This window comes from Podarcis cretensis, assembly GCF_951804945.1.
Source record: "Podarcis cretensis genome assembly, chromosome: 6".
Taxonomy (NCBI): domain Eukaryota; kingdom Metazoa; phylum Chordata; class Lepidosauria; order Squamata; family Lacertidae; genus Podarcis; species Podarcis cretensis.
In genome coordinates, this window is record NC_137175.1 from 33,272,092 (window position 1) to 33,289,534 (window position 17,443).

Here is a 17,443-nt window from a genome sequence, read left to right on the forward strand (position 1 = left end):
CCTTGAATCATCAAACAGTTTTAGCTGCAATTCTGCATCTTCCTTCCCCTTGACATTTTATCACTCCTCTATTTTACAACAGTTCTTAAGGTATACTTTAAACTTCTTCCAATCTTCCTCCACTGTCTCTTTCTCTTGGTCGCGGATTCTGCCGGTCATTTCTGCCAGTCCCATAAAGTCAATCACTTTCGTCTGCCATTCTTCCAGTGTGGGTAGTTCTTGTGTCTTCCAATACTTTGCTAAAAGGATCCTTGCTGCTGTAGTGGCGTACATAAAAAAAGTCTTATCCCTCCTTAACACCAATTGGCCGACCATGCCCAGGAGAAATGCCTCCAGTTTCTTGTGAAAAGTACATTTAAGTACCTTCTTAATTTCATTATAAATCATTTCCCAGAAGGCCTTAATCCTTGGGCAGGTCCACCAAAGGTGAAAGAAGGTACCTTCAGCTTCATTACATTTCCAACATTTATTATTGGGCAGGTGATAAATCTTCGCAAGCTTGACTGGGGTCATGTACCACCTATAAATCATTTTCATAATATTTTCTTTTAAGGCATTACATGCCGTAAATTTAGTACCGGTGGTCCATAACTGTTCCCAGTCAGCAAACATAATGTCATGGCCTATGTCCTGTGCCCACCAGAGGTCCGTTCTTAACCCGAAACCGTTCTTAACCTGAGGTGTGCTTTTGCTAATGTGCCATGACGCCAGTGGGCAACTTTTGCTCTCATTCTGGGGCAAAGTTCTCAGCCCGAGGTACTATTCCGGGTTAGCAGAGTTTGTAACCTGAAGTGTTTGTAACCCAATTCATTTGTAACCCGAGGTACCACTGTAATCTGTGTTTACCTAGTATGGGCGGGGTATACATAATAAATTATTATTATAATAAATTATAAATTATTATGGTTCCAGCCTCTGCTTGATTATTTTCCTTTCCCGACCTCATCAGGGGGAGAGAGGGAGACTGGCAGAGCTGCACATTTGACAGGTGTGTGGCCAACCCTCACCTGTCCAAACATGTGCCATCACAATGACGCCATGTGGTTGATGTGTCATCCCTGCCCACCTGTCAAATTTGACCCATGAGACTAATCCTGATAAGGATCTGGCTGATGGAGCCAAAGAAGTTTCCACACCCTGTTCTGTGATATAGCCTAGGAAAGAGTCTCTGTCAAGTGTGGAGAACCCCAGGCCAAATGCAGCACTCTAAGCTTCTTGACCTGGCCCTCAGGAGTTTCCCTACCTTACACCCCCTCTCCCCAGACCATGTCCCTCACTGGCCCTGCTTTTCACCCTCCTTGAGTCTTTTTGCCTGGCAGGAGTGTGATAATGTTTGCCATGATGGGATAGAGAGGCGTGTGTGATTTTGTACCGATCTGCACAAAGATAACATCTGCATCAGTTGTCTCACCCATGTTTGCCTCTTGTCCTGCCCCTTGTTGCCATGTGCCCCCCCTTGAAAATTACCCAGAAAGAAATGCAGCCTTCAGGCTAGAAAAAGGTTCCACACTCCTGGACTATGCCAATCTGTCACAAACAATAGTGAAACTCGGAAGCCTTGTTTTCATCGCATTCACTAGCCAGAGCAAGGAAAATCCATCAGTTACTCTGGTGACTATTGATCCTTTTCTGAGAAAAGTCCCAGAGCTGTTCTCTGTAGGCTTGCCATATGTCAGGAAAATTCCTGATATGTCTTGGTTTTGAGGTGAAAAAATGGTGTCAGGGGGGAATTTTGCCAAATCGGCAAAATGTCAGGGAAAACCTGGATGTATGGCAACACGATGAAAAAAGCAACTTAAAATCACTATGTTTGGGTTAGGTTTACCCAAAAAGCTCAACAATTTGGGTGTGTTCCCAAATATGAAATATTGAAATATGGCAACCCTAGCCTTCCCCTCTCCCCTAATTTGTGTGCAGCTCCAAATACCACCTCCGACAGAATCAGGGCACTCAGAACATCGCCATTGCTGTGAGAAATGCTTCTCATAGCAGCAGGCACTCTTTTTTATTTTAATGAAATCTTTATGCAAAAAGGAGACCCTGTGGATCAGAGGAACCAGCTCTCATTAGTACTTGTATTCAAGAGCGTATTAAGAAAGAGCTGGAAGACAGCTTAGTTTCCAGCCTAAAGCAAATTAAAGCCACCTTCTAGTCTCCATACTTGCAAGGAAAAAGTCTTCCACCAATTCCTTCAGTTACCTGGTCCTTTGCCCATAGAGTTCCAGCTCATTCACCTCTGCTTGCCCCATGAACCTGTCTCCTTGTACTCCCTCCCTCGCTGCCTTCCAGAGCCACTGTGAAGGGCTGATAAAGTATGCCTTGTGACTTCTTTCTCATTATAAGTGAGCCATAAGGTGGAGAGGCAATATTTTTTAATTGCTGGATGTCTGCTGGCTTAAACATGGAAATTTCATGTGATGTTTACAGTTTACTTCTCTCTTTCCTGTTCTTATCAGGGCTTAATTTGAATTAGGGCTTAACTTGCCAGGATTTAGCCTTCGTGCCTATAATCATGGTTGTCAACTTTTCCCTTTTCTTGCGAGGAATCCTATTCGGAATAAGGGAATTTCCCTTAAAAAATGGAAAATGTTGACAGCTATGTATAATGGATCTATACATTGTTCTGGATCTGTTAATGCTATTTGTCTGATTTGTGAGATTTACCCTTCCCTCCATCTGAGCTCAGAGGAGTGCTCTTTATCCACGAAGGCCATTAATCTTTCCTTGTTGCTTGATTAATCTTAACTCTATGGCCTTTCCCACTCTTAATGACTCACATTTTAAGGCACTACAGTAGGCAATAAATAAAGTATTTTATTACATGCAATGATTTATTGAAGGCCATGGGTGCAGAAAGAGATATTAAAGTGCTGTAGTGGAATGTTATCAGAGTTTGAGATACATCACAAGATTTGAATCTGCACAGGAATGAAAGTTGAAACACATCTCCAGGTGCCTTAGCTACCTTCTCTTTCTGGATGCTGCATATTGGTTTGTGCAGGTATGTTCTGACAGGCTGAAGCTGGCATGTGTTAATAAGTGATGGTGAGAATGCTTTGATCCAGTCTTCCCTTACAAAGAAAATTGTGATTAACTTGGAGAAAGCAGAAGAAATAATAGTAAAGGGTTACTAAACCAAAATGGTTACTAAACCAAAGGGTTACTTAACCAAAATGGCTGCCATGCTCTTGTGGGGAAAAAATGGGATGTCCTCTTTTTCAGGGTGCTGAAGGAGGTTGTGGGCATTATTTCAGAACTGCTGGCTATAATTCTTTAGAGAACTGGTAAGGTTGTGGAAGCCTGATGATAGGCAAATATTGTCCCTGTCTTCAGAAAGGGCGGGGTATGGGAGAACAGGGAAACTACAGACAGGTTGGCCTGATATTAATGCTGGGCAAAATTATAGAACAGATTATTAAGTGGCTGACCTGTGAGCATCTAGAAAATAATGCTTTGATTAATAGGACTTATTCCTAAAAACCCTATGCTGGCTCCTATTAATCAAAGCATTATTTGATTAATGCTGAACTCTTTTTTTGATATAGTGACTAGTGCAGTAGATCATGGGAATGCTGTGAACATAGTATATCTTGGTTTTAGCAAACATTTGGCAGTGTCTTTCATGATATCCTAGTACGTATTGGCAAGATGAGAAAATCTGAATCTGACAATGTGCTATTAAGTGGATTCACAAGTGTCTGTGCGATCCAACAAGTGCTCATTAATGGGCTCTCTATCAAACTGAAGGAAGGTCTTGACTGTAGTGCCACATAGCTTCATCCTACACCCTGACTAGTTCAACAATTTTATAAATGACTCGGATGAGGGCGCAGAGGGGATTCTTATCAAATTTGCACATGACACAAATCTGCGAAGGATAGTTAACACCATGTAGAAGATAGAATCAAGGGTCAAAATAATCTTGACAGGATAAAACCAGCAAGTCAAATAGGATGGGAAAGATCTGTCTAGGCGGCAGAATATATGAAATGGGTCTAGGTGCAGTAGAGGCAATCCAAAGCTTGGGCCTTTCCCTCTCTGCCCCCAAAATACCCCATTTCTGGTTTTATTGCCAGTTGGGTGCTCCCAGCAGAAGCATATGCCCATTGTCTGGGTGGGCACATTATGGCATTCCTGGTCAATGAGGCTGTCCTGCTGGGGGTGGAGCTGTCCTACAGACAGAGGCTAACAGATCCAGGCAGGGTTGGATGGAGGGATACCTCCAAACTCCCTCTAGCACAATGGATCAGTGGTTTGGATTTCTCTGCCCTTGAGCCAGAAGTATGAGACAATTGCTTAAAAAGCTAATGCCATCCAAGACTGCATTAACAGGACCATTGTGTCCAGATAATAGGAAATAATGAGCTCTCTTCAGGCATTAAAAGCTTGTCCACATTTGAGCATTATTGAGCTGTTAATTCACATTCCCTCCCCCCCCCCATTTGAGTTAGACCAGAATAGTCTAACCCTGCACGTAATTGAATTTGCATTTGAGGAACAACTTCAGTCTTTTCCATTCATCCCACCAGGCATTCCCTTTTGTGTCTGTCCCTATCTTCTAATTTGTTGATCCTTTTATGCCGATTAAGTACAGATATGGCAAACGTGCAGATAGCTGCACTTGAACCTTGTTGGGTTGTTGTTTTTTAAGCTACCCAATAAGTGTGCAAAAGCACACTGTCATGCAGTTGTAAATTTGCTTGTGTTCTGATTTTGTGCAAATCTGAGGGATCAAAGTGGGGAGGGGGGGGAGGGGAGAGAAATATCCCTTCATTCAGGATCACACCAGAAATAGTTAAAAGCACAGCGAGAAAAGAAAACATTGAGAAGTAGTGGGCACGGAAAGGGGAGTAGCAGAAAGTGACAATTGATGCACACACCCCAAAACACCAAAACAAATGGTCTGTGACACTGAGCAGTCTGGAGCCCAATTTACCAGATTAGCAATAACTATAGGATAAACCAGAATTTACAGTGAGAAAGCATTGAGATTGGTATTGTTTGGCAGTAATGTCATGCGCATGGGTAGGCAAACTAAGGCCCGGGGGCCGAATCCGGCCCAATTGCCTTCTAAATCTGGCCCACAGATGGTCTGGGAATCAGTGTGTTTTACATGTGCTTTTATTTAAAATGCATCTCTGGGTTATTTGTGGGGCATAGGAATTTGTTCATTCTTTTTTTCCAAAATATAGTCCGGCCTCAGACAAGGTCTGAGGGACAGTGGACTGGCCCCCTGCTGAAAAAGTTTGCTGACCCCTGGTCATGCGGATTACACAAACCAAATGGGAATGCGAACAGCTACAAACATACAGTAAACTCCAGTGTGGACAAACCCTTTACATTCTAAGCCCCAGCTTTTGCAGCATAGAACAAACTATCTGTGCTAATGGTTTGCCCATACAGCTGTATGGTCTTCAAACATCTACAGGGCTGTCATGCAGAAGATGGAGCAGACTTGCTCTGCTCTGCTCCAGAGGGCAGGACCAGAAATTGCAGGGAAGCAGATTTGGACTAAACATGAAAAGAAATTTCCTGACAGTAAAATATCCCCCGGTTGCTATTTATATAACAAGAATCAGGCATATTGCATTTACTACATAATATAGTTTGGCCCTCAGCTCATGAAAGGCAGGATAACAATCCAACAGATAAATCAGGTAAATCACATTCCTGGTTGCCCCTAGTTAATAGATACTTTGTGCATATAAAATACATCTTTGATGCCTATCACAAAAATGAATCTTGTAAAACTCTGAAGACAAATAGATTTTATTATGGCATCAGCTGTTGCAGACTAGAACCACTTCCTCATATGAGCTCTAATCCATGTAATTCCCCCCACACACTTGGCATTCCCTTCATGCGGCTAAAACAGGATCAGGGAGCCATAGTGACTGTCATAATGTGTAGTTTCAACTTTAGCAGCTATGCATGTTTCATAGTGAGCCACTGCTTATGTTCTGGAAGGATGCATTTGTATTCATTGTGGAGGAATGATGAAAGTATATCATATCCAATCAAATTTGCACCTGGAGCAACTTTGGATATGAACTTGACACACCAAAAGTGCTTAGTATATATGGGACTACTGCCAACAAAATATTATGGAAATAGAGGATTAATTTATCATTAGTGTGGGAAGGATTGCATTTATATAGGTAATAGCTTGCTCATGTTAACCTAAACGTGTTCTTTTATGTGCCTGTGTGCATACTGGTATTATAGCCACACACACATGGTTGCAAGACTTCACAGCTAAACTGTCATTTTTGGATGATGTTAGATACTATGGTTATCACAAAAACCTCTGTGTGGATAGGCACATGCCCCTCTGGAGCCCTGGGAGCAGGCAGGTCCTTAGTGAAGGGGCCTAAAGCAGTAGGGATGGTCCATAAGGGTAGATGATACACTGCCCCACCAACCTCAATCAAGCTTAATTAGTTTTTAACACTTGCTGGATTAGAAGCGTCTGGCACACAGTTTAGCACCCCAAGCCTTGATTAAATTCTAACACTTGCAGGATCTAGGGCTTATAGGAATCTGGCACCCACAAACTCATAACACCATCATCAATGCAGCTAAATGTAATGTGTAAAAGGAAAATAAAGCTGATAAATTGTCACCATTTTGCAATGTGCAACTTCTATATATATTGAGTAAGACCAGGAACAGAACATCTACATGTACTGAACCAGGGAGGGGGAGTTGTGTGTGTGAATTAACCCCAAGCCTCTTTATCTCTACATAGTCAAGGCACAGATCTGAGCTGATGTTTCCACACTGGGTCCCCTCTCTGTGTAGCCTCCAGTCTCACAGGAGATTCCAAGGCAGAGCCAGGAATAGCAGCCAACAGCAGAGCAGATACTTTGCCTTGAGCTTTCACAACCCGGCTCCTTCCTCTCTTCCTACCCATTGCAACTCTCAAAGGAATTTGCAGGCTTCCACCCAACACAGCTCCAAGGATTTCCCCATTTATTAAATGTCTCCATGCTTATGTTTATGGATGAGCAGCTGGAGTTGCAGAGATGAGAACTCAAAGGTGCTGTGAGAGCCAGGCAGTTAGGAGAGAGACAGTGTGAGGATTACCAAATGATCCCATGGGATGAAGAGAAGCTCTTGCACAAAAGGGTATGCAGCTTCCGCAAAAGCTATGCTCGTTTGGCTCCCTCCTTCCACACATTGGGAGACAATGAGGCATAAGAGCTCAAGTGTTGGCCTTGTATGAGGGAGACCTGTGTTTGAAACATCCCTCAGCCATGCAGCTCCCTGGACCAGACCCAGACTAAGCTACTCCACAGGGTAGCTCTGGGGTGGAGCACACACTTTGCATGACATCTTAAGCTCCTTGGAGGAAGGGCAGGATAGAATGAGATGAGTAAATGGATGAGATATTGCATATCAATTATGGATTTGATAGCTTTGCCAAGGTAATATAATCCCTCAATGTGTGAAAATTTATCATTTCAAACAATGTGGACCATGTGCCAGACATGTATTTCTAATGTCTCCCATTGACATTGATCCTTAATTTCCAGTGCAGACATTCCAAGTTCAGATGCAAGCTGGCTTGATCGTCCGTTCCCAAACCCTGGAAATTGTCAGGGGCTGTTTCAAGACTGTGGGATTACAGCATCAAACAAACTCTGCATTCTAAACCATCTTCAAGTTTTATTTAGGACTCTCTCCCTCTGTGACTGCTGTCTCCTCTGGTCAGAGGAAGTCACTAGCATTCTTAAGTAATTCCTGGTTCCTCCCAGGATGTGCAGTGCACTCAGGCTGCATCTAGTGTCTCTTTCAAATTGTTTCAGGGACAGGGCATTTAACAAAATTCTCAGAACCTCACTAAAGCTCACCTGTTAAAGCTTGCCTATTGAATTCAGACTCCACACATATGTTGGCAGCTTAAATTAATTTATTTACAGGGCTATATACAGCTCTCCTTTGGCAGGGCTCTTAACATAAGCCTGCAGCAGGGTTCCTCTTTAGGCTGAGGGGAGTGGCAAGTTTGGTGGCTAGGTTATCCTTTAAAGAAACCAGGGCAGTTACGTCAATATGCCTCAATACAATTATTAAGCTATAGCTCCCACTATCTTTTTCCTTTCTTTTCTTAATGACATCACCTGTTCGATGTTTAAACAGCATGAAACAGATACCGAGTGCTGTGCAGCTGTCGTTTCAGTGAAGAGGATTGAAATACACTCGGAGTGGAGAGTGGATTTCATGCTCTTTATTCAGCTCATAGGGGTGAGGAGGAATGAAAGTTCCCCCCAAATATCTGCTTTATATACATTATTTACACAATGGGCTGCACGTGATTAGTTAATTCCGGGATTCTCCTGTAGGCCAGTCAGGTTGTGGATTCATTTCCACCTGCAGCTGGATTGGGTGGCTCCTGTGGACCAATCATACTGCTGCATTGTTCTAGGACCAATCAGGCTGCTGCATTTTGGATCCTGTTGTTCTAGGACCAATCAGACTGCTACATTTTGGATCCTATTCAACTCAGTACATAACAAGGATACATAAAATAAACTAGCAAATTCACTTTTATTAAACTGGGACTGGGAACAAACACCCAGGTCTAACTTAAACTGCTCGATGTTCTATACAAAGCGCCATAGTTTCAAGAACTTTGTGGATAATTGCCTGAGCTTCCGCGTCTGCTGGGCATCCAGGAGACTTTTAAGATCACAAGCAAGGACAGGAAGAGAGTAAGAAGCAGAAGCTGAAATGGAGCAAGATCAAAGAGCTTTTGTTGAGGGATTTTCAAAGTCTTCGATTCTGCCTCTGGAATAATAAATTCAAGGAGCTGCATTTTAGATTTGCCCTTAAGCTCCCACTTATTTTGCTTCATTTTGTTGATAAGCTTGGCATTTTTCACAGATGTTGGGAAGCTGAAGTATGAATTTCTATGCTGGGCCAGCATCCTGTTTGCCTCTTTTAGGCTTGCAAGTGCTTCAGGAAGATGCAGGGCAAGAAAGTGAAAACCACCCACTTTTGTGACAGCCAAGCAAATGGTATTCAGAAATATACTATCTTTGAACCCAGAGTCTTTATGCTTTTAATCATTGTAGCTAGTAGCCACAATAAGTCAACCTTCCATGCAGGAGTGCCATGCTCCCCACTCCTCTCGCAATTTTGGCATACAGTACTCGGTTTACTTATATACATCATTTCCTACAGAAACAATTGTGCTCAAAGCGGTTCAACATAAAAAAGTCTAAATACAGTAGCCACAATAACAGTATGTTAGAAAAAGTATAATAGCACTAAAGAAAACCTACAAAATAAACCATTAACAGTTCATTTAACATATACCAAAATTTAAGTGGGCCTAAAGATCACCAGTTTTCAATTACTTCACATCCAAAAGTATCTCCAAAAGCTGATAACCACACACACATACACACAATCTTTTATGACTTAACCTCAAAAGCTGGAAAGTTCCCTACGAATTCTTCTGCAAGCAGCTTCCTCAGGGCTGGAGGGTAAGGCACAGACAGAAACAGTCACCCTCTGATAGCAAAAGAGTCTCTCTTCTCCCACAGTTTAATAAACTTCTTTATTTTAGCTCCAAGCTGTTCGAGCATTTATTTGTTTCCGCTTTTAGAAGTGGGTTTTATTTGTATCATTTTTTAAATGAAGGATTTTACTGCTTCTATGCTGCAAGTCACTTTGAAATTCAAAGAAAGAGGGTCATAAATATTTGAGGAAAAGAAAGAATAACATTATTCATAGCGAAGAGAAGAGGATCTGCCCCTGAGTTATTTTTGTGCTGGTCTTATCTTGAAACTCCTGACAAGCAGTTTTACTAGTTAACTCCATTGATAAATTGCAAGAGACAAGTCACTGAATGTAGCCAGGGCCCCTGCACAGTACATGAAGTATTGTATTACTGTAAGTGCATTTACTCTTTCTGCTCATAACACTGGTAGGTGTCAAGAAAGTGACTGTAGTGCAATAAAGCTTGCTGGTTAAATTCTTCAGATCATTGCTGGAGGCCTCCTCCTGGTGTCTCTGCTGTCTAAAGTTATGCAGATGACAACCATGGAGGGGATTTCTAATCCCCCGAGCAGGTAGATACCTGCCTTTTCATCTGTCATCTTCAAAAGATAGCTGCACTACTGGTTGAGTTGTATCTAGAAATCATGGCCTCGGATGTGGAAGCTGCTCTAGCTTTCCTATATGACAAGGATGAAGGACCTGTGGTTCCCTAGATGTTGTTGGACCCCAACTTCATCTGCCCCAGTCAGCATCTCCAGTGGTCAGGGATGATGGGAACTGAAGTGCAGAACACCGGGAGGCTTACATGTCCCGCTCCCACCTGCTCTATGAGTACCATGCATTGACTTGTTGTGGTGAGGGGGAAGCATTTTGCACATGCTCAGGAACACCATCTTCATTCCTATTGCTTCACGTCTTCTAGACCAGAGTTCTTGCATAGCAATGAAGTTCTGGGTGTGATCCAACGTGGACGAAAACCCTCATGTCACTGGCAGTCACCTCTCCTGGTCCTTTATCCCACATGCAGACAAAAATAACAAGTTCTGTTTTGGAAAATTTCAAATGCATTAAAAGGATTGACAGCGGGATTGCGTTATCCCTAGCTGTGAATCTCCAAGCTTGAAGCACAATGGAATTTATGCTTACTAACAGCTTGGCTTCAGGAGGGAATAAATCTGTTGCGTGAATTCAGTCAGGTGACTCGGCTTGCTGAAACTTCAAAGACACTTAGGGATGTGATTGTTGTGAAGAGGCAGGCTGCTCATTTAGCAAAAGTGCACCTCATATGAGTGTCTGATCTTCAGAAGCTCCATGGCAACGGCTCCGCTGAGATTTGGTGAAATAAATTCTCTTTCTCGCTTCCATGGGTGAAATTACTTCTGTACGTGAGGCAGTGACAAATGTCCAACCTCAATTATTATCCCCCCCCCCCCCAAATCTTAGCACAATTTTCAGGTAATCTCTTAAACTGGAAAACCAGCTCTTGTTTTGTGTGTGTGTGTGTGTGTGTGTGTGTGTGTGTGTGTGTGTGTTCAGGTAATTTTGTTTTGTTTTGAAGCATTTTGCTTGGCTATCCTGAGGATTCAAATAGTTATTTCCATTAGAAATATTTTGTGTTCCATTCCATTTTGTGAAGTGGGCTTTAGCTCGTGAAAGCTCAGGCCACGTTAGTCTGAATTGCCACAAGATCAGTTGTGACTGGTAACCAGTGGGACTGGTAGGACAAAAAGCAGGAAGGCCACCAGTAGGTGGAGCCACCGCTGCCTTGGCTCTTTGCCTTCCTCTTCTGAGGTTTCCGTATGGGGTTCTCCAGCTGGAGCCTTCTACCACTCCCCATTATCCAGCCAGTCCCTGACACTGAGGGCAGACTGGGATTGATGGGGCAATGCCCTGTTCTCCTTAATAGAGCAACCTCCGCTGGGGAAATTGCTCCTTACTGCATCTCCTTTCCCGCCATATCGGAAATAATGTTTCTTATTACTCTTTTATGAGGCACCTACTCTGTTTCCTAATCATTTAAGAAATGGTCTTCTTCATTTATGAAGATGTTGTGATGGTACTCTTCTGCGGTGTGCCTTTGTGGTCTGGATGCATAGTGTATGAAAGGATCGATGGGTATCTCAGCTGACAGAAACCTATGAGGCATGGAAGTTCCCTGGCCACAATCCAGCACAGGAATAAGTGGTTTAAGTGCCGCTGCTTACTTTGAGCTGAACTATAGATGTGTACGTTATCCACTCTAGAGCTGAAAAATGCACCAGCTGAAAAATGTTTCCACATAATATTTCTTCTCATTCTCTAATGCACTGTAAAACCACTCATTGCCTTACTACCATAATTTTTGGTCATTTTATGCAGTCTCCCTTGAGTGCCCAGTATGAACCCTTCACCATCATTCTGTCCATTTGCCTGTAAACCTTTGACCCCAAACAACTACAATACAAGTGGGACACAAACTAAGCAGCAGAGAGAAGAGGTTTAGTTCCACTCCATTTAAGATAGAAAGAGACCACAAGGGCAAATATAATGTTCTGGCTTTACAGAAGCAGCTGTGGTCTAACAAGCAGAACCTACAGGCAGAATTTATACTACTACTTTGCAATGTTATGAAAATGTGGACTCTACTTTTTTTCAGGACATGAAAGCACTGTTTGCACAAAGTCAAGCTTACACTTTTTAAACAGAGTAAATATATAGGGTTTTTCAAAGTACAGATATACTTCTGAAATTCTGTGGAGTTGTATCCAACTAAGTTCTGCTCTGAGTAGATTCACTGAAATTAAAATGCCTGTTACTCATGCTCATTCATTTCAATGGGTCTACTCTGAGTGTCTGACCTTCTCCCCTTGCAAAAGCCTAAATATATCCTTACTGAGAGCAAATTTTCACATGTAAGATTATGAGCAATGGAGGACATGGGTCCCAAATCCAACAGATGCCAGTCCTTGTCAGATGCAAGCAATCTTTGCGCATGTTATGTCCTCTCACTGCTGTTTTCTCTAATTGGAATGGGATATTGTTTGTTACCCTGTGTGCTGAGCTGACACTCCATGTTGCAGATTTATTTTCTGTAGCCTCATGATCAAAGGTTAAACATCTCAATTCCTGGGGATTTTGGCACTGCCTGCATCTCTCCTCATTAGCCCCGATGCGTTCCTACTGGAGCATTGCCACTCGCTTCTCCTGCCTCCCAAATGATGCTTGCAAAGGATGTTAATCACCTTCCTTGGGCACAGTGTGTTTAGAGTACTGGTCACTCATCATCTCAACGTTCCAGCCATTAAATGTAGGAGTGTAGTGCATCTATGGTAGACCTCTATTTGAGGGTTTTATGGGTTTGGGATGGACAAAAGTCATTTCAGAGTCCAGTTCAAATGACTGGTATTAACCTATAAGGACACATAGGGCTTTATATTCTTTCCTCTTCTGACACGAGCCTACCTGGACCCTGAGGTCATCACTGGAGGCTTTGAGAGTTATTCAGTGGCGGGGGGGGGGTGATAAAAGATCCTTTTCAGCTGATGCCCTCTGTTTATGGAATTCTCCCACAAGTGAGGCTCATTGGTACCAACACTAACAAATTTTCTGTGTCAGGTAAAAATGTCTTTATTCTTCCAGATATTTGTTGCTTGATATTATTTGGTTTGGCTGAGCTGGGACAATAGTTCCAGTAATGATTATCTGAACCTTCGGAAGGAGTCATGGAGTCATCATCACCCATAATGTGCATACTCATCTCTTTGGTCTCACTGTCACCTCCAGACATTGCAGATTAAGCTGGTATCCTTTGCTTTCATACTCCAGTTAATCATGCAAATTAAAATACCCACTCTGCAGATAATCAAGTATTGGAAGAAAAGAGGGGAATGTAAAAATTATTGTGTAGCAGAAACAAGCTGCACTTACTATCTTGAATGTGAACCTCCCAGGTTACATCTAATTTGTGTTCCATTTTTGAGTCACTTAAGGTGATTAGAATCCTCTGAATAGTGGCTGTCAAAGCAGAACAGATCTCCGGCTTTCTGTACACTTGGACATTTTCACTGCTTTGAGCCTGACACTTTTACAAAATGAGGATTCCTTTGGTCTACCCTTCACTTGCCAGCACATTAGAGATGATTAGTCTTCCACTGGCCTTGGGCTGAACGAAGGTTGTTGTTGCTGTTGTTGTTGTTGCTTTACTCTGCCCCCTGAGCACCCCGACTGTTTCCCCTATGAGATCATCCTCCGACTCAGCAGGATAAACTAGCACTCCCTTTATATAAGCAACATCAATGAAAACGACAAAGTAATTGCTCTGTGTCACCCTATTATTGCTGCATTAGATTTGCCAGCACATTGCATTGTGGGAATTTAATTTTCTCAGAAAATGATATGGCATCATCACACAAACTTAATTGTCAGCCTATCTCTAAACAGGAATGGGCAAATGGAAGGATGATATTCTTTGGTTGACCTTTGGTGGCACTCTGAAGTGGTTGAGTGAGGCAGCCGCCTCATGCTATCTAATGGTAGAGCCATTCCTGCTACGGGTAGTATTTCTTTTTTAGTGCACACAATTCAAGCAGTGCTCTGGCAATGCACAAAATTTGCAGTATTCTAATTATCAAGTAGAAGTGCAGAGAATATTCTCTCTGTGTGCTTTCTTCTCTTGTATAGGTATGAATGATGCTTGTTTATAATAAATTACTTTTTAAAAAGAACAACTGTTTAGCCACTCCTTTACTATCTGCTTGCTTTAGGGAAAACCCAGATTTACTTCATTTTGACTGCAAATTGATTTTTAATACAAGGATTCCAATTGTTCTGAATTTCTTCAGGACTTCTGTAGGCCACTCATATTATTCCCATGATACAGATTGCAACTAGCCTGACGCCACTCACTTCATGGCTCAGATGAGATTCAAAGTGGGGGCCTCCAATTCAAAACCTGTGCTGTTTTCACTCCTTGGCTCACTACAAAACCAATTCACCTATGGACTTTAGGTTCAAATACAGGGAAACACATATAGTAAAACGTGGTTTTGATGCTAGGACACTCTTTGTACAATTTATGATGGATGCAGTTTGAGAGCCAATGTGGTGTAGTGGTTACAGTGGTGGACTAGGACCAGGGAGACACAGGTTCAGCTTCCCACCCCCACCCCCACCCCTTACCCATGAAGTTCACTGGGTAACCTTGGGCCAGTCAGTGTCTATCAGACTAACCTACTTGTGAGGATAAAATCAGGAAAGGGGAGAACTGTATGCTACCTTGAGTTCCTTGAACGAAAGGCGAGGTATAATTCATCTCACTAAGGAAGATTCAGCCTGTTTGTGACAACAGATTCTTTTTGCTCTGAAAGGAGAGCTGAATACTTTTCCTATTGCTGCTTGTCTTGTAAGAACACAGGCAGCTGCTGGTGTTGACCTATAAAGCCTTACACGGCTCAGGACCTCAGTACCTTAAGGACCACCTCTCCCTATACAAAGCAACACGGATCCTGCTCTTGTCATCTGAGGCTCTTCTCTACATCTCCCTCTCCCTGAAAAGTTTGTACGGTGACAACACAAGAACGGGACTTTTCTCAGTTTTAGGTAGAAGTCACAAACTATACCTACAAAGGAGGAATGGATTTGTAAACTAAATGAATATTTAATTTTGGCAAAATTAACTGCTATAATAAGAAATCAGTCGAATCAAAAATTTAAAAAGGAGTGGAAATGTTTTGATGAATATATGGCAAAATATTGCTCAAAAAAAGATACGCTAATATGCCTAGATTAAAATGTGAAGTACTGGAGGGAAGAAAAATTAGTAAGGAAAGATAATAAGAATATATAGATGATTTGAGAAGATTGTAGAATGCAAAGATTATCGTAAATTGTATAATGTGGAGGAAATCGAGTGGGGACGGAGGGAAGTGGGAGGAAGGAGAAAAGAATAATATAATGGATTGAGGAAATATAAATGTAAATGTATGACGGGATGGGGAGGAAATGGTGTCGGCTTTGGTACATCTGTATTGTAATGCAATATGTGAAAACCAATAAATAAATAAATAAATAAATAAATAAATAAATTTATTATTTTTTAAAAGAACGGGACTTTTCTGTGGTGGCCTGTGGAACACTCTCCCCAGAGAGGCTCGCATGGCACCATCAAAACATGTATTTAGATGCCAGGCAAAAACTTTACCCAGGCCTATGGTTATTAAATAACATACGGCCTGTAAAAGTGTTGCGGAGAGAACTGTTAGGGAGAGGAATGTCAGTATGCTTTTTACTATGTTTTTATGATGTTCTGCAATGTGTTTCTAATGTTGTACACCACCCTGAGATCTTTTGATAAATACAAATTGGTATACAAATTGAATAAATAATAGTAATGAATAATAATAAATGCCAGGTAAGACTTAATTGTCCATCTTATTACCCCAGTATTGTCTGCTCAGAGTGGCAGTGACTCTCCAGGGTCTCAAGCAGACTAAGGTCTTTGCATTTGCTTGCAGCTTATGTTTACTTCTGCATGCAAACCATCTACACACCAACACTTAATTATGTCCCCTGTCCAAACATTGTGAGAGCTGAACTGTGTTGCCACTTGACTGGCTGAAGAAGTGTTCATGCACACAAAAGCTCATACTAATAACAAACTTAGTTGGTCTCTAAGGTGCTACTGGAAGGATTTTTTTTTTTTTATTTTGCCTGTTAAAGACCTTAATACATATTTTGTTTGTTATTTCTGCAGCTACAAGAGTGTGGTGACTCCTAAGCGAGCTGGAATTGCCATTGCTTGCTGCTGGCTGGTTTCCTTGCTCGTCGGGCTGACCCCTATGTTTGGCTGGAACAACTTGAACGAAATGCAGAAGAGGGCAAACGCCAGTCAGCTGATGAACACCAGTCAGTCAGAGTTCACCGTCAGTTGCCAGTTTGAGAACGTTATCAGCATGGAGTACATGGTCTACTTCAACTTCTTCATATGGGTATTGCCTCCGTTGCTCATCATGCTCATCATCTACCTGGAAGTGTTCAAGATCATCCGCAAGCAGCTTAATAAAAAGGTCGCCTCCTGCTCGACAGATCCAGAGAAGTATTATGGGAAGGAGCTGCAAATCGCCAAATCTCTTGCCCTCGTCCTCTTCCTCTTTGCTGTGAGCTGGCTGCCTCTGCACACTCTTAACTGTATCAGCTTTTTCTACCCGTCGTGCAAGACCCACAGCAGCCTCACCTACATTGCAATATTTCTTACGCATGGGAACTCTGCCATGAACCCCATCGTCTATGCCTTCAGGATTAGAAAATTCAGGACCACGTTCCTGCAGATCTGGAACCATTATTTTTACTGCAAAGGGGACAAGCACATGAACAATATTGATAACACTGACATTGCCATCTAGGAGTCGCCTGGTGCCAGGCTGGCCTGCAGCCTTCAAGCCACATGGGGTGCTCTATAAACATCCCTTTCATTGTCCAAATGGCCAAGTTGGCTTCATCTCCATTATACGCAAGGCCTGCTCCTGGGCAGAGCAGACAAAGCCCAGAGCCAATCAAGGGCATTATTTATTACTACTAGTAATATTCATTTTACCATCTGGTATTCTAGGAGCTGTTCTTTCCCCTCCCATTTTTTGGAAGCAAGGTGACACTTATAATTATGCATTTAAAGGGGGACTATGCCAACAGAATGTATATTTCATTCCAATAAAGAGGAAACAAATCTCTGTGGTTTAATTAATGGGGAGTTGTACTCACTATGGAATTTAATATTATCATTGGTAGCAGTCATCTTAATTGCATTTATGAAATGCCTCTGCAAAAAAACAAAAACCAGCTCTGGACAACTTACAGGTTTAAAACAAATACACAGCACACAATTTGACATATACAGGGTTGTATCTAACAGTATCACACAGCTCAGCCAATGATAAAGTGAAAAGGGACAGAAGCAATTTTCAGT

General features: G+C 42.2%; 1 protein-coding gene across 1 annotated transcript in view; it reads left to right on the top strand.

The window, feature by feature from the left end:
• The window catches only part of ADORA1 (adenosine A1 receptor), a 57,153-nt gene extending 39,950 nt beyond the window's left edge, over positions 1-17,203 (top strand). The window contains exon 2 of the mRNA XM_079979823.1: positions 16,235-17,203. Coding sequence (XP_079835949.1) covers positions 16,235-16,883 — 649 coding nt within the window. The 3' untranslated portion in view covers positions 16,884-17,203. The remainder of the gene's footprint in view (positions 1-16,234) is intronic.
• The last annotated feature ends 240 nt before the right edge of the window (positions 17,204-17,443 follow it).